The sequence below is a fragment of the Thermobia domestica genome, chromosome 14 (genome assembly GCF_964235325.1).
Source record: "Thermobia domestica chromosome 14, izTheDome1.hap1.1, whole genome shotgun sequence".
NCBI lineage: Eukaryota > Metazoa > Arthropoda > Insecta > Zygentoma > Lepismatidae > Thermobia > Thermobia domestica.
The window spans coordinates 141555224-141580102 of NC_137467.1; the positions used below are offsets into that span (position 1 = coordinate 141555224).

At 35.9% G+C, this 24879-nt stretch overlaps 1 protein-coding gene across 4 annotated transcripts in view; it reads left to right on the forward strand.

The window, feature by feature from the left end:
• LOC145670360 (cleavage and polyadenylation specificity factor subunit 6-like) overlaps positions 1-24879 on the forward strand; it is a 144806-nt gene that overhangs the window by 99045 nt on the left and 20882 nt on the right. For all 4 annotated transcript variants that reach the window (XM_081738941.1, XM_081738938.1, XM_081738939.1 and 1 more), the window contains one exon: positions 18385-18540. In XM_081738941.1, the coding sequence (XP_081595067.1) occupies positions 18385-18540 (156 nt within the window). The remainder of the gene's footprint in view (positions 1-18384; positions 18541-24879) is intronic.

The following is a 24879-nucleotide window of genomic DNA, read 5'->3' on the forward strand; positions in this document are numbered from 1 at the left end:
TCATTTTGAATGCCGTTTACTGAAATGTGTACGTAGCGAGAACATTTTGGTATTTGCACTATTATCTTTGTATTATTAAATTGGGCCTAGAAATGAGAGAAATAGGTTTCGAGTAAAGTACCAACTCCTTAGCTACTTGACCCAGGATGTTCTTTCTTGCTTGTAGAATATTCTGTTAGTCTTAAAAGAGCAAAAACGAAATAAAAATATGTGCTAGTGAAACAGTCACGTAACGTTGTCTAACATTAATAGTCCAACGTATATGTAAATACACGCAAAGAAACTTGATTGTCCGTAATAAGTAGAATAACTTGTGTAGTACTGTGCAGTTTGTGATGATCTGTTTCTTACAGTCTGTCTATATTTCCATACTACAGTTGAAGTTCAGTCGTGTATGGTAGATACAGAGTGAATGCTATTTCTGTATGACATGGAATTTTGATTCTACTTTTGTAATAGAATCCGTCCTATTTTTCATCCTACTTGTCTTCAAAGAAAGTGCTTAGAATGAATGAAATGAAATTATTTTTAAAAATATCCTTTGTAATACTTTGTATTTGTCGGTGATTAATTTTGCTCCCTTGTGTTATAGTAGACTAGAAAGTACTTTAAAAATATAACGTATGAAGAAGGTTGGCAGGAAAATTTTACGAAAGATCCATAAACAATGTCGATAGTCACGTAATTCAGAATCATATTTTCATTGTCGAGGTCCGTCAGCACCTAAGCAAAAATTACTGCTGAACTTGGGATTCCAAAATTTAAGTATCTTTTTCGTGCTGTTAGGAAAGTGCGTGTAAACCCCACGGGATGCATTCATAAAGTACATCATGACGAATTCATGACTGCGTTTTATATTCGAAACTAAAGAAAGAAAACAAAATGATGATATTGTTCTCATGTATGCACTTAGTTTATAAATAGTTCTTTAAATGTAAATACTAATGCTTAAAGGCTTCTTTTTAATAATATGTTTTTTATTTACGAGGGAAGGCCAAAATTTACTACACTGACTATTATCCGAATATGTTAGGGTGTTTAAATTTCGTCTATATGCATCTCCCGTCACCAGGGCCGGATTTTGGGGGGTGCACCGGAGCACATGCACTCCCCTTCGCTGTAGGTATGCACTATCTAAAATGAAAACCAAGCAGTGAAAAAGTAACATTTTCCGAAACTTTCTTCTATTATGTGTCTTTATGAGTCTAAAAGAAAACTTAGTTTTGCAAAAGCAATAGTTTAAGTCGATTTTCTGAAGGTTGAAGGAAAAGGATTCACTGAACACAGTAATATTCCTCATTCACACCACAGATGCCTAAAGGCATTTAAAAACTTAAAAATTTAAATCAAATGTAGTGGTAGTTATTGGTGCACCCCCCTTCAAGAAATCCTGAATCCGGCCCTGCCCGGTCACCATACATTTTTTACGTGTATAGAAAGACGTAAAATGTAAATTTTGTAGAATCTCCACATTTTACAGCAAATCAGTTATCCACTTGAGTTATCGTTCTTCAAAGTTGGAACGAGGTAAAAATCGAAAGGAATCAGATCGCGTAATACAATGGATAGGACAGTTTCGCAACTCTAACGCCGAACGAAAGGTACTCTTTCTTCAGCACTATATGCAAGTGCATTAGCAGCTAGGAACGACGGTTTCTCTCTCTCTCTCTCTCTCAAAAACTACTTTCTTTCTAGATATCCCCCTTAAGTATTGAAGCAAGTTCTTTTATGGAAGACCTATTCTGTAAGTAGTCAATCAATATTATGTGACACCAAAACATGGACATACTTTGCTGGGTGACGGAGGTTAGGTGATCTCTAATTTAGAGAAGCGTTGATTCAGTGGTAGCCCGCTTACTTCCTAGTTCGATCCTATGTGAATAAAATAGTATGGTGAACAAAATAGATTTCTCGGGCTTTCGTTTCTTCCTACATCCTGTTTCCATCATTACATTTATAATTATTCACTTTCGTTAATCTTCCATCTTTACCCTAAAGAGTATAACCGTTGACGTCCAGTTTTCGTTCATGTCAAGTAAAATCTTGGTTTTGTCAAGTCCTTTTGTGCTATAAGTCCAAAATATTTTATGTACGTTCCATACTTTTTTGAAAGGTGTCAGTAATCTAAGAACTCTCATCATTCATCCTTCTTATATACGAAGTACCTTGTACTGTTTTGTTCATTGAGCCGCTAGTAATATTAACTTCTCTATCTGAGGTTAATCGTTACATCTCTCTGTATGCAGCCACTAAAATTATTTTACTTTTGCTACGATCCCTAGAGCCTTTCTAATTCAACTGTGCCCCTTCTGGCGCTACTGTCGATGTGTGATTTCCCGTACCTTCCTCGAAAAAGGAAGGACAAGTTGCTGCGGCCGAGATCTTTCAATTGTTTCATGCGGAAGCGTTGCCACAATGAATTATTTCAGGGACTTCACTGTGCTCTATCTTGTTAGCAATTCTATCGTAGCTACGATCTTTACTCGTCAAGACCAAACGCCTGAATGGCAAATTGACAAAGGTGAGGTCATTCACTTCTTTTTCCTTAGCAAAGGGAGGGTTTCCTCCATCAGAGGGTGGCGGGGGTGAGGTCGATTTATAGTTGGCATATTTTCCGAAGGCATACCTGAGATAGACAGGCTCTAGTTCTTTAGCGGGAGTCCTTTCCCTGGATCATCCTGTAGACTTGTACATTATTTTATTTCCTCGTACGGTTACCATAGGATGGACACAGATCCGTGCAGAAGATACAGGACACCGTGTGCGTGGGTTTCCTCGGGTTCCCCGTTTCCTCCCACTTTTTTTAGTCCACCATTTCATTCATTGCTCATCATCACCGTCTCCTTTAGCCTAGTCGGCATAACCGTGGGACGTAAAACTCAAAAACTTCATTTTCTTTTAACTGCAGTTGAACAGCCTTGCTGGCTGGCTTAGTCGAGCGGTGTACGGCAGTAGGTTGATTGTCACAAAATCTTTCTATTGCAGTGTGCAAATTCTACACTGGACATGGGTGCTATAAATTATTCTTTCACCATTCATTTCGTTATCGTTTCTCATCGTCTCCTTTAACCTAAAGAACATAATTGGCAGATGTAAAATTAAAAATTATAATTAAAATAAGCTGAATAGAACCTGTAATGATACAGGTGGGAATGATTGAGACACCAACGTACAATTGGAGGGACCGTTTAGTGCACAAGAGAATCACATACACTTTCTGGTCATTTTGACCGCATTTCGTCTGTAAAATCTCTGTCTGAAGCTCCGTTCAGAGCTTAAGAGATACATGTTCAGATATTGTAAATATTTTCTATAATGGAAAAAAAAAAAAGTTTTAATTTTTCCGTTGGGTTAAACGTACCGTATTAAGTTCGTCTGTTTGTTTTCCCCACAACTTCATAAATGTGAATTGATTCCTTTATGCTTTGAACGCCCCAATTGTGTGAAATTTCAAATCCTTAATGTGTTCGGATCACAGTCAATAAAAACGTTTGGTTGTCACCTATTTATTCGTGTACGTATTTATTAAAAATATTTGTCTTGGATACTTTAGTAAACCATGCAATGTGTCTGTATTGAACAAGAATACACATCTGTACAAATTGTAGAAAATACTCATGCATTTTTCTTTCTTTCAAAGTTTCGCTTCTGAATCCGTTAACTCTTTTCTCTGTCTCGTTTCTTCGTATATTTACGAGGGCGGATTCATAATAATTTATGTAGAAGAAAGTGTAATAGACAACACATAGGAATATATACCAGAGTCTCATATTAAAACTCGGGGGCCGCGGTGACTCAGTGGTAGAGCGTTCACCTCTGGTTCTTGGGGTCCCGGGTTCGATCCCAGCCCCCACCAAGTGAACTTTGTGGTGGACAAACACCGTGTGCGTGGGTTTTCTCGGGGTTCTCCCGTTTCCTCCCACTTTCTTCATTCCACCATTTCATTCATTACTCATCATCACCGTCTCCTTTAGACTAACGGCATAAGCGTGGGACGTAAATCTCAAAGATTTCATTTCATTTCATATTAAAGCTACTTTTCAATAGTTACCTAATTGGTCAGCAAATTTCTTCTATCGTAGCACAAGTTCCAAATATCTCGTTCATAGAAGCCCTTATTTGGGAGTATAGCCATCTGCACACAAACGATTTGACTTCATTGAGGTTAAAACTTTGGTGAACCAAGAATTTCTTCATTGGACCTAAAGATGATAATCTGAAGGTGCCAAATCAGGACTATACGGCGCGTATTCGCGCTTCTTCCAAACTTTTCGAGCTTCTCGCGAACAGAAGCATCAGTGTGGTTGTTCATTGTCACGAGGTACATAACTTTGCCAATGTCATCACGTTAAAAAATCCACCAGTAGAACCCCTTGCATATTCCAGAGTAAGTCACGACTTCTTTCGCAAATTGAATCACCTTTCGTTTCGTTAGGTCATGTATATGGATGATCGCTTCATTTCAGATGTGTATGATGCGCCCAGGACTCATCACCTAAAAATACCTTTCGAAAGAGCATATCCTTCTTAAGCGTACTAAGCCAGTGGTCCAGGCATGTCTATGAGGTTCTTTGGCGCCTACAAAGTACTCACTTTAAGGAATTTTTAATGTACGGTATCATCCACTGTATCTAAAAAATGTTGATCATTCTTGACAATGTTCGAATGGATTCACTACTGATCATTACGAATTTTCTTTTGAATGACCATGGTATTCTGTTCCTCATGACGCTGTTACACTACGCCCGGCACATGTCAAATTCACAACGTTGACATGACCCTCTTCAAAGTCACCTGAGATGTTGCTACTGTCATTACAGCCCCCTCGTATGCATGCACACCATTTCCCTGTAAATTTCACTCGGGTTTTGTCATTTTGTGCACAACGAACAAACTATATCTGGTCTTCACAAATAGACAGTTGTAACATACGCACTATCATTTCTCAGTAGTTTATGCTTCTACTGCTAGAAGTACACCTGATCGAACAACTGCCAAGTACAGAGCGAACCAGGGGCAATCGCTCCCCCCCCCCCCCAAAAAAAAAAGAGGAAACTTTCTTATTTTATACATATAAATAAAATCCATCCCAGAGTTTGGACATCTTTAAAAGTAGCAGTATTACAACCCCCCCTCCCCCCAGAAGTCCGTCCTGGATCCGCCCCCTGGAGCGAACTTCAAAGTAATGTTCATGTCCCAGCTCAGTATAATATTGCGTAAAAGAAATGTACGTTACTTATTGATCCGCCCTCGTATATCGTTTGTACTAAATTGTTGTGGTACTTTTACATTTGAAATTTATTCTATCAGGCCTTTTGTACTAATACACAATAACACACTGAGCAAGGCTATGTGATCATATGTAAAAAAAACAGTATCAAGTAACAGTTTCAACACAATAACTGTGTCTTCATCAGACTTCCACTCCTTTGTTTATCCGTACTCTAGAACGGCACAAATTTCTTTGGTTACCTTGTAGTTAGCACACTCCCTCTCTTGTCATAATTTTAAGTTTCAATCCTCAGTGAAAGTTGGGCCTTTTGGTCATAATTATGAAATATTCAAATGTTGGTGCTTAAAACATTAATTATTGATCAACATAACAAGCAGCAGGCACTAGTTGTATCATCTTAGACCTAACCCAGGAAGGATTGTTAGAAGTGAATTCTTTCATTAGTTTCATTTATAACTGATGATTTTTCCTCATCATAATTATTACAGGGGCATTTTTTTTTTTTTTTCAAAGACACATTACCCTAAAAGGTAAAGTTAAAATGTGAAGAATTTCTGTAACTGAAAGTAAGTCAGAAGTCAGTATAATTTGTTTCATTAGGTAACAAACACAGATCGCGCACACCGGTACAAGTGTGTAGAGCACCTTGCATAACGCGGTTAGTTGGTGTTAAGAAACGATCACATTATGCAAAACTTATTTTTGTTTATTTTGTGGCTTCCTTAATTTAACGCTTTTTAATTCAAGTATCTCTTCAGAGCTATTCTCAAAATTATTTAAATTAGGTTATAGATTATAGATCAAGTATTGATTCCTAAAATTGATGCTGCCACAAAATTCTGAAACACGCCATTAGTTCATCTATACAATTTAAGCTTACAATATAAATGTTTACGTACACACTCCTAGGGGCGTAAATAAGGACCCCGCATTGCGGGGGCCCCAAGCCATCAGGGGCCCCCAAATCGTGAAGTGGGACACCGGGGAGGGACACCACACTACGTTGTATGCGCCTCTCAAGCATTTAGTTAAGCCACTGCACATTCCTGTATGTGATATTTTGTAGAGATGGAAATAACGAGACGGAAAAATAAATATTGTCAGATAATTTGTAAATTATTTAAACAATCTCTTTAGATCTCATTGAAGTCTTGGAATTAAACTATAGAGAAATGAACTAACACATCTACTCTCAAATATAATGTAGTCAGTGATAAGTTCTGATTTTTTTTTCTTCCTTTTTAACGACTCATACCTCAGAAAAGAGGAGGTTCTATACTTATACTAAGGTGGAATATGCTTGTCTGCTAACTGCTGGCTAGCAATGTGTCAGATGTCACGGGAATATTGATTTACTGTATCTCCTACCTAAAGGAAAGAACGAAAGAAAATAAAGCGATGTTCAGAAAGAAACATTTCTTTTGATTTGTTCAAAACATGGCATTCACTGTATCCATGGCAACTCTGAAAAAATGTGGATCTTTGGACAATCATAAACAACAATGATAGTTTTGAGAGGGCAACGAGTACACCATCTGTTTCCCCCCTTTGTCAACCATAACTTCTATTTTCTCTCAACTTACACAGTGTCATCTGTCTCAGATGTACATTTTCAAACGCCATTCTTTTGAATCCAGTAGCGTGATACATTGTTCGGATACCTATTTTATTCTCTTTCAAACAAAACTTGAATCAGCTTTCAACGTCAATTAGGTCAGGAGCAGTAATACATTATATTGTGCGTGCGCCCAAAGTTGGTGTTTCTCTAAGTTGCGGGCCTCCATAACTCAACAACTATAAAAACACAATATAAAATTTATCGTTATTTCATATCTTTACCAAAAGCTTCATAAAAATCTGAGATTGTGAGATCAGAGATTCTAGTTTTATTTGTTGACTTCTCATGGAATGACCCAGTTACTTCGTTGTTATTCACATAAAGATAGCAGAATGACCGTCCGCGTATCTTTGTATTTAAAATTTTAAGTCGCGTATCTTTGTATAAATTTTATGTAATTTGAGCACTCAGTGGGAAACTACTAAATTACTGTAGATTTTTCAAGTAATTAGGGTGCAGAACATTGCTGTAGTGTTACTGATTATCATTATTGTATACAATTTGTGAATCCTAAACCATTTTGACCTATGTAACAGTCTGCTGATGAAAGCAAGAAAAGTCCTGTATGTTTGCACTAACGAAAAAGTTGGCTCATTATTATTAACTTCAGCATAATACTAACTATATTATGCCTGGTTTCTTCGTTTATGTGAAATATTTCAAGCTGTTCTCTGTACTGATGGGTTTTTGGCGCTAATTTTCAACGTACACCATGCTCGAGGAAGAGAACAGAAATAGTTCTTGAAATATCTCATGAAGGTAAACAGAACAGACAAAATACAAGTAGGTTTATATGTATGGAACCAAACATGAATCGAAGTTTTTGATGAGGGTGCTGTGTGTCGTAATGTCACATTTATTGTAACAGAGTTGGTAGTTTAAAAAAAAAAAAAGTTTATTTTTTTTTCTGGTGTGGATGTTTTATGAAAATTAAAATAAGTATGTTAATAATACAGGTATCTTCTGCATACGATATTCTGTTGTGATACAGAAAATTGATCCTTCTATGTGTGTCCGATTTTGACGTCTCACCTACCTTAGGACAGACCATGGGACCACCATTAGTTGCTTTCAATGTAAACACCATATGTCTTGACAATAGCCCTGCACCTCTACTTGCATTGAAGTACAAAAACGGGGATCTTGAGCCACTCCTGGAGGCTCTCGAGAGGTCACGGACAGTAGTGACACGGTTCTTTTCACCAAATCCGTGGGACTGTCATCAGGTGACTTCACTGGTATGTCCTGAAAGGGAGTAGCCTGGGTGCCGGTGTCCTCCGCCCTTGCAGAAATAACAGTAAAACGGGATGTTGTGATGAGGCCTTATCTATATGCACACGGACTTGATTTACTGCTTTTCCATACAAACGGGGCAATCTTCTGTTTAAATTGGTGTGAGAATATGTTCCTGATAAAATGAAGAGTTGACTGTTTTCAGGCACCTACCAAATCGTTTTGCTTTCATAGCAGTATCCCACAACAACCAGAACTCCTTTCAAGAAACTTCCATTGCTGTGACGGCTGAAGTCAGGACATTTTTGGTGGGGTTTATGTTACAGCTCGAATTTTGCCAAGTCTGATAGGTAAATCCATGCTTCATCGAGTGTGGCAACAAACTTCCTCATTTCCCGGATAGATGGCGTTCGTAGAGGCGTCAGCAGTGGGTTTCTCTCTGCGATGGGCCGCGGTTAGGACATGTTAAGACTTTTAAGCACCATAAGAAACTTTAATTTACCACGTTCGTTGCGGTTGACAGTTGATTGCGCCACGTGCAATCGTCTTGCCATCAAACGTTGTGTAGCAGAACTTTCCTGCAGGACCATTCGGCGCAACTTCCGAGCTAGAAGTCACCGCAGTACAGAATCGTTTTCTACTCCCCGTACTGGGTGAACGAAGTGTTGGAACATCGTTGTGTTTATGTCGATTAATTATGTTCTTGATGCTCAATGACCTCTGCACATCCATTTTCTCGGCACTGTTTTTGAATGTGTCACGGAAAACATGGCATGGAAAAGTGCTAGTGACGTGGCCTTCCCAAAACTAATTCACTGGGAGACATGAAGCACGTACCATAAACACAAACTAGAAGTCTGTGGATTTCTTCTTCTCATTGAATCATTCGGATCGGTCGATTTTGTGAGCCGGGTTGAAAGTTTAAAATCGGACACACACAGACTGATCAATCTTCTGTATTCTATATTAAGCGTAACTTGTTCTAGAGTAGAGAACTTAGAAGAATGCAAGTTTGGATTGAGGAAGCAAAATTGTTCGTGTTTTAGTAAGTAAAGCAGTAGGTAATATTTCTCAAGATTGCGTTCTTCTTAAGTTCCGTGTATACAAATATTGTATATATATATATATATATATATATATATATATATATATATATATATATATATATATATATTGTTCTAAACTTCACGTTAAAAGTATTGTATAAGTCTTCAACCAATATTTCCGAAAAGAAATGCTTAACTTTTTCTTCTTAATTTCAGTAATTTGGACATTAAAATAGTTGCTGTAAATATATATATATATATATATATTGAAAAATTTGATTTAAGTTTAAAACAAAAGAAACTTCTTGTGTGATGTAAAGATTATGAAGACGGCTAATTTTAGAGAGAAATGTGTATGTTTAAGTTGTGTGTGCTGTATTTTTATTGAAATCTTAGGTTTCGAAAAGATTTTTGTACAGAACCTAATCCCTAATCCGATTCTATATCCTAATCCAAATATCTATTAGTTTCTTTGACAGAAACATGGACATGTTTACATAGTTCGAATGGAATATTATACTTGATTTATATAGGCTCATATAGATCAATCATTACTAATTGGTACATTAGTTAATATCTTCTTATAACTTTTTTCGGGCACGGTGGTATTACAGCAGACCATATTTTTAAATACTTTATCATTTATATAGTGTCTGAAAGAAAGACACATGGCTGAAATGTTACATGTTTGAAATAACTTGCATATCTTCAGAGTGAGGATCAGAGTTTGGCACCAGTTGTGGAATCATCAGCGAAGTGCGTATGTTATTTCATCAATTTCGGAGCGAATGGAACAATTTAAATACGGCTTTTGGTATGTTATCGAGAGAGATTCTATCTACACAAAAGAAAATAACTTAAAATTTACCCTTTATTCCGAAGTCGCTAACAGCATAAGAAAGTATATACTTTAACGGATCAATCTGTTCATGGATTATATTTATACACATACTTTCTTCCACTTCGTTCATTCCGGTCTATCGTCTTCATGCACCTAACCCTCACCTAGAATAACTTGACAGACAAATGTATCAAGACAAATGCATTTTATTTCAGATTAATTTGTGACATTTATTTTTTCCAACTTCATCATGCATTTTAACTTAGAAAGTCAGTTGAAACCTACCAGAACATCTAGTTAATATTTTCACAGCTTTTGCTTCAGCTTTGTGAAATGATCATGCTAACACGAATTTAACCTAGCTGAAGTATAAAGCGAGATTTTACTTTAGTAAACCGAGATACATATTTATTTCATCTCTTCTTTATTTAATTTATATGTGTGAGATTATGTGGCGTTCCATACAGAACATTGGTTACAATAGTGAAGCCCAATTTTCTTTTTAAAAATTATAGCAAAATCGCATTGACAATGTTTTGGGAATTAATTAATTTTTGTTGCTGTAATTATTCACTTCTTTGCGACTTACTCTACGTATTCAGGTGGCTGTTCTATAACTTGTGTTCAAAAATGCATTAGTCCTTATATTTCCATCGATTTCTGATATTCTACTAGCTGCACTAGAATCAAATGCATTAAAGAATTTCGTATTATATTTCTCTCTCTCTCTCTCCATCTCTTGGAGTGTTTAGAACTAGGGATGATCGAAAACAAAAGTTATACAGTCTATTATGGCTTGTGTGTGTGAGGCTGTAAAATCAGCACACTTGATGATAGAGGGTACTCAGCACTAGTCCTTGAGTAATTACTTTTTTGTTCAAGCACTTGGCACAACGGTAGACAAGATTTTCCATACCGGTTGCACAGAAATCCACGTCAAGTTCTCGTAGCCACTATAAAGCAGTAGTTTTGGTGTCATCGTATGTCAGATAATGGTGGCCAGCCATTTTCTGCTTTAGAGTAGGGAAATTGTGAAAGTCACTGTGGGCTAGATCAGGACTGTAGGAGAGTGCTCTAGTCGTTCCCAGCGTAAACACTGAGTACTCAACAGATTTTTGTGTTGAATGGAGTCTCTCATCATCAGGAGAATGACACCACGGCATAGGAAACCAGGACGTTTTCGTCTGATGAAATCCAGCAACATTCAGAGTTTTTCCCTGTTTCAAATAGCCGATCAGTAGCATACCTGATATGTTTCAGAGTATATTGCAAAAACTTTCTTGGACGAAGCAACCACTTCGAGTTTCTTCTTCCATGGAGAAAATGCATGCTTCTATTCCATAGAGTCCTGCTTCCTTGATGGGGTGAACAGGTGCAACATTGTTTCATTAGCAGTCGGTGAAGAAAGTAGTTCCCTCTGGTGTATAAAGCTGAAGGATATGCAGCGACGTCTTCATTCTTGTCTTATGGTTCTCGGACAATACCTGTGGCACCCATTTCTCGCGTACTTTCCTGTACTTGACGGAAACTGTCATTCCAAAATGGCCATTTCTAGGTTTCCAACCTCAATATTCAGAGCTTTTTTTTCTCGACGTTCTGAAGTACGTCTCAATGTGTACAGAACATAGAATGTTGTCCATTCCATTATCTTTCATATGGTTTTGTTTTAAACGTGTTATCTTTAAAACCTAAAAAGATACAGCTTCAACGGAATCCTCTGAAAAGTGTAAAATACGCACACGCGCCTATACAAAATGGCCGCTACAAACAAACCTGCACGGCTAAAAAATAAATGAATACCCGTTTTCAACTCCCTGAATGTGGTACAATCTTAGGTATAAAAAAAATAAATAAATTTTGTCAGCAACCTTTGACCTGGAAATTGGTCGATTTCATTTGGATTGTCCCTTATGTTAACCTGAGAATGTTGAAAATAGTTCTTTGTCTTAAGCTATTCACTGAAGTTCGAAAAAGTGGTAAGAGGCGTAGTGGAGATCCTTAACAGTGCCGAAAATCCGCTCCAGCTGTTTTTCAGCCCATTCATTTATATAAGAAATTATTTGTAAATTGTTTGAAATGTACTAGAATTTAAATGGTTTTATTTACTGATTTCTTATTCAAATCTTGCACCGTGCAAATTAAATTTCGTTATATATAAAATTCTCAATATATGATATAATATAATATATATAATCAAATTATATATACTAATTTTAGATATAATGGAAACCCGGATTCCATTCCTGACAGGAATTCAAATCCCATGTTAAGCTGTAGGTCCAAGTCTATAAATAGCATTGGTGTTGAAAGGGACGCTAAAGTGTCATCCATCCAACCAAGCAAATTCATTTTGAAAACTCAGTAGACATTTAACTAGATTTGAAAAATAAACCTGTAAAATGTTGTAATTAAGATTCCAGTTAGTTTAAAAGAGCAGAAAAATTATTTCGCATTTAAATCAATGGGCTGGAAAATGAAGACGGTGTAGGTACTCAGCGCCGTTAAAATAAAATGAACAATGAAGTTTTGACAACACAAACTGGTCTCGAGTTGTTATTGGCCCAATTTTCCTGTTTTGGCTCTGACGACCTTTCGTGTACCAGAAATTAAAAGAACACATTGCAAAAATGTCATATAATAATTTCTTTCGTCAGTATTCCATAGATTGATCACATTAACTTTTTTATTACTTATTTTACGTCTTACAGGTCTAAAATGTTAGTATGATCACATAAATATCAAAGTTAAGTTTGATTTCCAATTGTAAAAGTATAATGGACTTACAAACTACACGAATTCAGTATTGAAATCAGAAGTACAGTAGTAAATCTATAAATTTCGGATGCAGTAGAGCAGTGGTTCTCAAACTTCCCGATAACGCGGACCCCCTGTTCATTCGGAAAGTGGTCTGCGGACCTCCTTGCAATGTTATCTGAAATTTCACATTGTATTAAACATTATACTAATTAGAAATTACCACTGACAAGAAAAAGATCAAGAAAAATAATGCAATAAGTAATTTATTCTAAAAATACATGATTGTTTTCTAATGAACGAAATTTCAATTGAAAATACAGTAACTTTCAAGACTGAGAATCAATTTTTGTTTTGTTTGTTAAAGTAAATCCACTTGATAAGCAATGATCTAAAGTGTGGAGTAACTAATGTGAGGAATGAAATTGTTTGTGTTTTTCGATAATTGCGTTGAAATCTGGAATAAGTTTTGTCGCTATCAATCTTAGGTCCGATTTCACATTGAGACAATTTCGCTTTAAGGTTTTAATACTACAAAGAGCAGAAAAGATCTGCTCATATAAGTGGTAGGGAAAGGCATCAAATGTTGCAATGTCTTTTTGGTCAATTCTTCATACTCACAACGCACACGCAACCAAAAGTTACAAAGTTCATTTTCTTTGAAAGGTTTTTCCATGAAATATCACAGGATAGTTCCAATAGCTGTCCTTGTTTGGCGTTAGAAAGATTCATACCTTGTATGTCATGCATGTCTACATTAGTGAAAGGATTTCCAATTCAACCATTACTATGTTGTGGGACAGGGATTTATTCTCGAAAATTTGCTGCTAATACTCTCAAGTGTGCTACAAGTGTTTTGTGCATTTCAGCATAGAGGTTTTTTTTTCTTCTTTTTTTTTTTCTGAAGAATCAATGAAGTCCTTAAGCACTGGAAATGATGAAGTTATTGTTTTGTACTCGTACTGCCCACAGCTGCAGTTTCTTAATCTTAAAAATACTTTTTGCATAATAGCTGTAAGTTCTAAATTTCAATTTTTTAGATGTCGCGGACCCTATTTTGAGAACCACTACACTAGAGGAATAAGCTCAGAAATAGAACTCGTTCTTCGGACGGTAAATTTATATCAAAAGCAGTTTCTTGACAATTATTAATGTATATGAATCAGTTTCAAACAGAAATTTGCACTAGTTATACTACTTCCGGTTTCAATAGAGGAATAAGAACTAAGATTTTTTTTTTTGTTTGTTTGTTTGTTTAACGTCTCACGATCTTCGGGGCTAACGTAGATAGTGATGATAATGAATGAAATGGTGAAATGAAAAAGTAGGAGGAAACAAAAGAACCCCAAGAAATCCCATGCATACTGTTTTTGTCCACCATAAAATCCACTTGGCGATCGGACCTAGAACCTCACAAACCAGGAAATGAGCGTTGTAATTTTGAGTTTATTCATGGGATGTTCCATACATATCATAAACTGTATGTCACCTCCTATTACCGTTTCCGCCCCTTGAAATCAATATTGAAACCAAGTATGGTAGGTCTTTACCATTTCCGATTCCAATAGAGAAATAGATGTACAGTAGTGTGTGTTGTTGCACTAAATCCATATATATATATAAACTGCTGCTAGCTATCTAGTATGTTCCTTTACTATACGCTCAAAGTTGAAATCGGAAATCGTACATATAACCCACTTTCGGTTTAAATAGAGGAATAAATGTCAAGTTGAACTTTACTTTTGGGATGCATAATCCATTATCAGAAAGTCATTTCTCCCTATGTATGGAGATTTTTGCTGTATGGAGGTCGATATTGAAACCGGAAGTGGTAATGAATTTGTACCATTCCACTTTTAGCAGAGAGATGGGTGAAGATGGAATATACTCTTGAGACGCTGAATTAATTCCGATAAACAATTTCTTGTTCTCTTACCGTTTTCGATCAGACACGTCTTTCGATACCGGGTTCGATTCCCGGCAGGAGCTCATGTGGTTTGGATTCCATATTAACCAGTAGGTCGTCTCATATAGCCTTGCTGTTGAAAGGGACCTTAAACTCAAAAGTCAATCAAGCAATGAACCTCTCTCGATAGACAAACGGACGGACATAGCCGTTCTATAAGACTTCCCATACTTATGGATTTAGTTTTGAAATCCTAAAACCGTTTCCCTCTTTCTCTAACAATCAATATTGAAAACAAACAGTATGTACAGCTTCTTCTGGTTACAACAAATGGATTATAGCTGAGGCTAAACTTCCTTTTGAGACATTACATTCATGTATTAAGAGAGAAAGAAAAAAAAACTTTCCGGTATATTGTACCATTTCTGTTATATGATTATTAACGTTGAAATCGGAAACGGCTTATTTCGACCACTTCTGGTTGGTATACAGCGTAACAGCAGAGATGGAACCTTTGGTTGGGACATCAGGAAACTTTATCATCGGCATCTCTTACCGTCTTTGCATATAATACCTGTCAACAGACAGATAACCAGACGGACCTAGCAGTTGTGTAAGACTTCGTATACTTATGCATAGCATAATTTGGAAGTCTTAAGCAGGAACTGGCCATTTTAAAGAGAATAACTTGACGTATACCCTTATTTCGGGTCGGAGCTCCTTCGTTGCTCCTTCGTCGGCTCCTTTATTTGTAGCCCAGACATTTCCCTATGCGGATTGTATTTATTCGCAGTTTTTTTTTTTCTTTCTTTACCTTCAAGTACTTTTAAGTAAATACTCCTTTAACAACTTGTTCTTCATGTCGTATGATATTATTGAGCGCATGATTTACTTTCTTGACACGAGATATTTAATTTTCATTATATACTATGATCCAACATTTTGGATAAGTTCTGTACACAAACTATTTCTCTGTGTATTTATGATCGTAAAATAATATGCTCATGAAATTCGTCCTCGAATTAAAAAGGTGCCAGTTATCTCAATCTTTTCTTTAACTAGGTATAGTTGTGCTCATAGGTTTAGAAGTGTGTGGTAGCAGAGTGTAAGGTGAACTTGCGTAATATTGTATATTAAAAGTTGGTACCTCCAAACTTCGTTTGATTCATTGTACTTAACGAGGAAAATACGAGGGCTGATCAGTATGTAACACACAACAGTTTTTTCACGCGATATTATATTGATCTAGGACGTAAAGTAAGAGAAGTAATTTGATTTTCGCACTGTAGTCAGCAATTCTTCGATCGGGTGTACCTCTAGCGGGAGAAACTTACACTACTGACCATAAATGCTGCATGTAGTACATTCGTCTACCTCTGAAGAGTATAAAAGTGTAAAGCTAACTTCTGTGCTTATTTCAAAATTACTTTTTACTCTATTCTTACTTGTTACTCTATTTTCACAATCTTTTAGTGTAGTCTGCGAGCATGATTATATGCAATTGTGATGTAAGGAGACTTATTACTTATATTCCGTTATGTAGACTGTTCCTTCTGAAAATAAATAACAAATAAAAAGAGCCTTAATTGTGAAAACCATACGTATTGTAAATAAATTCAACGCTTATTGGCAATAAGTGTGGTTTCCGTATTACTTGGTCCTGTTTTTAATTTTTCAGGACAAGAAACAGTCCATATAATAAGAAATAATAGTATCTTGTTTCATCGTAGTTGCATGTGATCATGGTCGCAGAATAGTCTGATATATTGTGAAAATAGAATCATAAACGGAATACGAGGTAGATGCGTAAGATTTTTTTTATTATTATTTATTTAGCGGAGAGGTCTAGTTTTTTGTGGTCAAAAGGACAAAACTAGTGGAATTCTTAGGAAAATGGTGTGTGTATATGGGAAAGACAGTGTATACGGTAGCAAGATCTTCAGGTAATGCAACTTCTTTGAAGGGTGCCGTGTTAATTTCGCAAATTTGACATATGCCAGGCATCCAGTAACAGCATCATACGAATAGAATATCATCGATATTGAAGTGGTAATTCGTAATCACTGGCTAATCCATCTTGGAATATTATCGAACATGTTCAGTGTTTCGTAGTTCACAATGTATGAGTGGTGCATTACACACACGAAATTTCGTAAAAATCGGTTATGCGCAGATGGCTATACTCTCGAAAGACGGACGTCTATTAATAGGTTATTTTGGTATGTGCCACGATAGGAGAAATGTACTGACAGATTGGCGAAGCTTTAATATGAGCCTCTACTGTGAATATTCTTGATATTACCTATTACAATTTCTTCTACATAAATTGTTATGCGTTACTTACTGATCTGCCCTCGTAGTAGTGTCATAATTATCGTAATTTTTAAGTCATAGTATCATAACTATATATACTTTGTTGTATCAGCTTTAAAATAAATATTTTAAATATAATAATACTGTTACGTTTTTTAAAAATGTTTCTCAGATTCGTTCTGCAGAGGTCCTTTCCGATCTATAGTGACGATTTTTAAAACCAATATTAGGGCGAAGTGAATGGCATCAGTTGTTCTTATAGATACATTGAATCTCATTTTAACCGTGACAGGCGTGAATACGTTCGCGTTGAAGGATGAGACATATGTGTGGATCGATGACAGTAACAGGCCGCGTATAATTTTCTGTTGAGAAAGTGGAGTTGTAAATTTTACAGATGGTACCTTGAATGTAGGGAAAGTGTTAGCAAGGGATTCATAATTATTGCTGATTTGTAATATAATGGGAACTTAAAGGTGTCTTCTTGCTTCAACGAGTGGCAGAAGAAACTGGTACCCCTGCTATTCCCATCACCCAGATTCCAGTGAAATTTCCAAATGCCTCTCCTGTGGGCTATTGAGTCTTTGGTCTTTTCAAACGTGCCTTTGCGTAGCGGAAAACACACACCATTAACAAACTCTTGAAAGTCTTTGGAAAGGGGTGGTTGCTACTGCACATATCTACATTGCCTGCTATTTTTTTCCCAATGGAAACGTCAATGCTGGAAGATAGTCAGAAGGCAGGGCCATCAAAATGTGCTGTATCCGTGGTGGCGATGTGAAATTTCCTCTTAGGTGCATCTCGAAATCATCAATATAGATCGGAGACAACCTCTGTATATTTTCAAATTTAAACCTAATGGACGTCATACACATTGTCTTCTATTTGTGTAACTAAATACAAGAATACCTGTTGTAATGTTAGAAATAATCTCGATGATAATAGTATCACAGGAAAGCAATATATCAACCATCTTTCTTCCTCTTTCATATTTTTCATTGTGTTGCAAGTACAGTTTTTCATTTTCATTTTCTCGCTGTTGCAAAAATGTTCATATTTCGTAGAATGTTCGTAATGACAAAATTTCTCTGCAGTGAGATAAAATTACTGAGAACATTATTCATTGTAGTTGGTAGCACTAGAAAATCATGGACACAAAGTTGTGAGAATCTTTTGCATTGTAATAGTTTCTAGTAGCTTCAAATCTATTACTCTTCTGATGTTTAATTCAATTATAAATTATTGCTTACCAGATTCGTGTTGCTGTTTCTGTACCTCGTGATACTAATGTAGTCTTCCAAGTGTATAGTTCAATGTATCATATGTTTTATTAAATTTGCTTATATTTCAAAACCTGGCTTAAGTTTCGATATCTGACTGATTTAAACTCCGAGAAGGAATGATGTTAAACGTTTATTCTGAATTCGAATTCCATTTCAGGTGAATATGCAAGTGCAATTGAAACACTGGTTACGGCAATTTCTTTGATCAAGCAGTCAAAGGTTAGTAATGATGATCGTTGCAAGATCTTGATAAGCTCACTCCAAGACACTTTACATGGTGTGGAAACGAAAAGCTATGGATCGTCGAGAAGAGGTGAGTACAGAATATTTCTCTTGTTGATAAGAATATTTCTGTAACTGTTGATAGTAAATAACATGCCTTTTCTTTTTAGGCAGTAATATGATAATAGGATAGACCATATACCTTTTTAAAAAATCGTGCAATATCGAGCAATTTCAAAGGACAGTATATTCGTACAAAATAGTCCAATTTAAATATAGTTCTGTAACGTAAAGACTTTGCATAAATAATAGTATGAATATAGTAAACATCATTTAATTTTGAATATATTTAACACAAAATATCAGGAAGTATTCACAAAATCATTCTGTGTTAGTGTACCGAGTGTTCGGGTTTCCAGGCGAATTTACAGACATAGTATGTGGACTCAAAACTTTCACATTATAGTACACGAAAGAGTTTCGCTGTATGTAACAAATATACATACGAAGGTGATTTCTAAAGGAATTCACACATTTCATGGAACATGAAATAAAATTAGATGACTACATACACACGTTTTATAAGATCTTTACACCTGTTTGTTCTCCAGAAGAGTTGGGCACCCATACGCATCGAATAACGCAGCTGAGATGTCCTCCAATACGAAGAAATTCTTACACAACGAAGTTTGAGTTTCTATTATGGGAGGGAAAAAGAAAATCAAAGATGTTATGGGGATGTAAGATGGTAAAGTAGTATCTGTACTCTCCAACAATTCCTGGAATACGTTGCAAGAATGGGATTCAGGTTGTTACACAAAATCAGGACACCGTTTAACAGCATCTGGTCTGTAGGCATATATTTTTCGATGTTGTTCTGCAAAGACTGTCTGACAGTTGTAGACTGCCTGAAAAATAGACGTAGCTACACTGTTTCATCTTGACATTTAAACACAAAAATTATAATGTGTTGCGCTTTCGAGTGGACTGTCTTAAATTTTTTGGTCTTCGCAAAAGTAGCGTCTCCTCACTAAGTTGCAATTTAGTTCCGGGTTTCGATGTCAGTGTCAGACCTTTGAAGAAATGCATTTCCAATCGAGTTTTACGTAGTGCTTGCGGGAATGTGACGTTTGTGCAAGGGGTCGATCAGAATGTGGTGATCGGTTGCTCTAGAGCTTCACCAACACGTACAATTTCCTCATACGTTATGCTGCTGTCAGGTAGAAATGGAATAAAAAATACAGAAACGTTCGTAAACAGTATTTCCAGGTGTATGTTTCTTTCGAGATCACCCTCGTACTCTCTTTGTCTAGGATTCTCTTCAAGTTCGTGTATTAGATTCTTCAAGAAAATTGGAAAGCAATAGACACCTTAGTTGCAGGCATGATATATTATTATTTTGCCCTATACATTTTTGTTTCTGTTTGTTGTCTTCCGTACTCAGATCCGTGATCAGTCGGTTCTCGAGATACAAACAACAATTTACATAGATTCGATCTTTGACGACAATTGACCAAATGTATGCTGGAGGACGTTGTTGGAAGTGGGAATGTGTTTTCACTAGGACGTGACTCTTTTAGGACCAGAATCACTTTATTATGATCAGTACAATTAGAATTTTAATTAACGCATTGTTTATAGGTAGAATTACAACAATAGGAAAATAGGAATAGGAAAATAGTTTATAATTGTACTTTAGAGAACTAGTAAAGTTCATGAATTCAAACAACTAATCCATAATGTTTTAATTTACATTGAAAGTATAGAGTTATCACATGAATTTTATTTGTCAAATGCGTATAAAATAAAATACATTCTGTTCAGATTGATCAACGTATAATTCTAGTAAGTGATTTAAGGTTTACAAAAACAGAGAATCAACACCTATTTTAGAATTTCTCATCGGATATACAATCCGTGAAATATTGCTCTTTCCTGATCCTCCACAGAGATTTAACAGTTCGCAACTGTTTCGCATAATTGTGAGACGTAGGCAAATGCATTTCGTGCGGGAAATCTGATTTCTTTTCCTCCAGGAAGGGCTTGAAAGGGCAAATGATCACTTTTTCTAGTTTTAACATCTCACGATTATACCCTTTAAGTTAAAGGAAACTGTCAGAGAGGGCCAAAATAATGTAAGTAGAAATAATTATTTTTGGGTACGGTTAGTATTTATTATTTAATTGTTCTGTTCATGATTTAACAGATCCGACGTTCATGTCCCGAGAAGTTGGAAATAGAATTCATCTCTAAAACTTAAGGGAGTAAAATAGAGAGCTACAAAATTAAGATGTAATTAATATATATAAAAATTAAAATAACTTCTCGTGAATAACGATTTTTCTCACCGATCCAAATTCATCAGTAGTTTAAAATGTAATCACTTCTAGTTTGATTATGATATCGAAGGCTTTGAGAGATTCTTTACCTAAATTTCGCTAATTGTCAGTTTTGTGTATGACAATATAGATCATGATGCGGCACCAAAAGATACGGACATACCAAAAAATGACAACATTCGTAAAAAGAGGAAGCTTTCTAACGATGGTGATATGGAAGATGTAGAAGGTAGGTTACAGTAGATGATGATCTAGCTGTACGCGTTGGCGTTTTTTCTTTGAGTTGCCATTGCGGAGTTGCCGTCAATCTTGCAATACAGTACGGTATGTCTGTAGCATCAAGGGAATCACCACCAAACTAGTATAGGTCGCTCTCTCAATTTTTACGCTGTTGCTTGACAGGACATTCGAAAAATCATGAATAGTTCGCACCACATAGGTAGAAATGTGTCCTGCTGCAGTAGATACAGATATTTCCTGCACTTAGAAGTATTGTAATTTTTGAAAATGAAAGTTAAATTCTTAACTTCTCGTTCTCGGTTTTGCCCTTTAGGCTGAAAGAAACTGATGATAAATGGAAATGAAGGATTAAGAAATAAATGGTGGAGTGAGAATGTGGAAGGAAACTAGTGAACTTCGAGAAAACCCATGGACACATTGTTATCCACCGGGATCGAACTAGGTCCCGTCGCACATAGGAGAGAGGGTTAGGACGGAGCCACCGTGTCCCTTATTCTAAAGTAAAATCACTCAAACCGTCCCCAGGCGGGTACAAAGAAAGCGGAACACCATTGAAGAAAACCACATGTTTCTTTGTTACATGGAAGAGATAATTCAACAAGTCCTTCAAGTTGACCTGCTGGAAAAGAAAGCGATGTTGCAATTTTCACCCTCTTGCTTACTGATTCTTCAGTAGTATTCGCAGAAAGACTAGATTTATCTAGTGTTTCGTTACTTTTGTTTTCGTTGCATCCTCCTCCTTCCGTCTCCCTTAGCTTGAAGGGCATAGTTATGGAACGTTAAACTGAAATATTTCATTTAATTTGAATTCAACTTGGATATGTTGTAATGAAGAGAAAAAGAAATCAATCATTAGTTTCATGATATGTGCTTATTTTACTCTTAAATATAGCATATTGTTAATATTGTGTAACTTCCATAACGATAACGCATATACGAACCAAACATGTTAAGTGCCCCCTCCCCCCCACGTAAGGCATTAATGCCGCAAAAGCCCGATGAGAAAAAATACAATCCTTCTTTGCCGCCTCCGGAAATCCGTCCTTCACCGCCACTGTCCGTACTATTATATTGAATTCTTTTAATGATTGTATTATTATTATTATTATTATTATTATTATTATTATTATTATTATTATTATTATTATTATTATTATTATTATTATTACATAATGTTTCCATCGATAATATAAGTTTAGAAGTTTCCATCGCTTCGACGCCAAACACGTGCCGTTTATGGCTTATTTGGAGTGTTATTTATGAGGGCGGTTAGGGTAAATTTTCTGCTTGAGTAAAAAGGAAGCCGGTTGGGGACCAATAGAGAACGTTTCGACTATAATTAATGTCACCAGTATAAAATATAGCTTTTCCTAGAACAATCCAGTATTGCGAAAGTGACCTTCAAATTCCTAAAGAATAATGTTATTAATTTAAACAAATGAGTCAAGTAAGATGGAATCTGATTAACAAATATAATTTTATGTGCAGAGTTCGCGCGTTAAAAGGAAATTACTGCTTGTTTAGCGTCCCATTTTAATACTAAAGCTATACGAGACGTTGACCTGCAGTTTTAGGTGAATCTAAATTACCGTGATAGATTTTACTGCTTTTCCGCTGGAATCATGTACACCAAAAGAACACATGCTAGCCACTAGACTATATGGGAGGACTAAAATTACTTCCGTTTTCCATGTTCATGGCACCAAGGAGAAAGTACACCGTAGAACTAATTTTTAAAACTACGTAACTCCATACTTTTTAGCCTTACTTGATACTTAAAACATATTTTCTCTTTACTGCTCGTATGATTGTAAGAACTGAAGGAAAGGGGAAATATCATGGTCAAGAAACGACGTTCGTATATAGTGACTCTTCTCAAAATACATCCTCCAACCGTTTTCTCGGATAATATGACGTTAAGCGAATAAAAGTTTAGTGACATTTCGCTTTAATAGTGTTGTAACTTCCTTGAAGTTTTAGTCAGTATCACGAGGTTTTTATCATCACTTACTGCTGTAAGTTTGGAAACTCGTAATGGCAACTTATCAGTGAAAACGTAATGAGCACAGCTCCATCATCTTAACTTACTTTCTACATCGTAAAGAAAAATTAGGTGTTCAATTGAGGTACATGTTTGTAGTTAATGACGTGCTGATTTTTTTGCTTATGCTTTTATATGTCCAATATGTAGAAGTAAATGCCTCAGCTAAATCATGTTAAGGAAAATGCAAGTAGTATTGGTTAGTAAACATGTATAAGATAACTGCAGTGGAAAAAGAATACGAATAAAGTAAGTATTGAAATGCTAATTATAGAAATAATTTACCAATATAATGCATTTGCGGCAGTTCAGTAGTTCTTCTAGTCTGTGTATTCAATGCACTTAAACATCGTTGTACATTCTGTTGATTAGAGGTCTGCTTTATGGTAAAAGCTCCTATATTCGACTTAGAGCCAGCATACTTGAATTTTCAACCAACTATTCTCATTGGCGTAAAATAATATTGTTTGCCTAGCTGTCTTTATGCTAACAGCGTGAATTAATTATTGTTGCAAATGTTCTTGTCAAAATTTAGTAATAATTAACATAAGTAATATCGTTACTTGCGCAAAATAATTCCGTAACATGTGTAAGTCAATGAGTGTGCACAGTAACATCATTACTTTACTTGTATTTGTTGAATTACCATCGGAAAAATTAACATTTTCAAGAAACAAAGGAAATATATTTTTTTAATTATCAGTAAAAGGAAAGAGTAAATGAAATCGAAAATTAACCACCTATGCTTCAGGTTTCTCCAGTAGGTAAATCTGGCATCTAACATTCGAGAGGTTCCGGGTCCGAATCCCTTGGCTGGAGGTCTTAAGTTTGTTTCCCAAAGCTTTCATTTCTTCCACTGTGTGAATGCCAAGTTTTTTTTTTTTTTTTTCAATACCATGAATTTTGTTAAAAGTGTAAAATGACTTTTCAGCTATTTAGAACATTGTGATAAGTAAAACAGATACATGCTGATCAGTGTTCGAAGTGGAGAAAAAGCACAGGCGGTATGTTTTATTACGATTTTAACTCGACATACCGGCTATCTAAATGTTGAAATATAGAGAGGGTATGTTGCCTAAAATATTGCATTTCTATTTACATAATGACTGAAAACCATTGTAAAGCTTCTCTTTAGTTACATAAGGGGACAAGGGGAGTATGAAGAGACTTTCATCGCTAGCCAACAACTTTTCGAAAAAAAAAATCCCTTTATGTTGTGTTATAGGGAATTATACAAAAAAAAAAAAAAAAAATGCTCAAACGCCGAGTTTTTATACTGTATTAACAATTTCCTGTGGGGAAGTCCGCGGACTCCCCACTCGACTGAGAGGTATTCCAAACCTCCTTAAGAATCGCCCACCACAGCAGACAACCCCTAAATCCGCTCATGCTCAAAAGACGACATTTATGTGAATTAAGACAAGAAGACACACACATACAGTACATACGAAAGAAGCAATTCAATATGGCACATCTAAATATAAACTAGACTATCTTCTTTGAAGACACCTCATTTTAAAAACATAAGATAGGAAAAAGATAACAAAAATGTCAGTATTGTCACGTTGGAAATTATTTCTACATGAGAAATACAATATATTTACGTGCAAAGTTATTCGTCAATTATTGTGTATAAAAATGGTTTTATTAAAGGTATTTAGCATCCACTTTCCAGTGATGGTATGTCTTGATCACTAAAAAATCAGAGGCGGTATGCCTTCATCACTAAAAAACCAGAGGCGGTATGACATACCACCGCATACCGTCTCACTTCGACCACTGATGCTGATTCTTAAAGAGAACGAAAAAT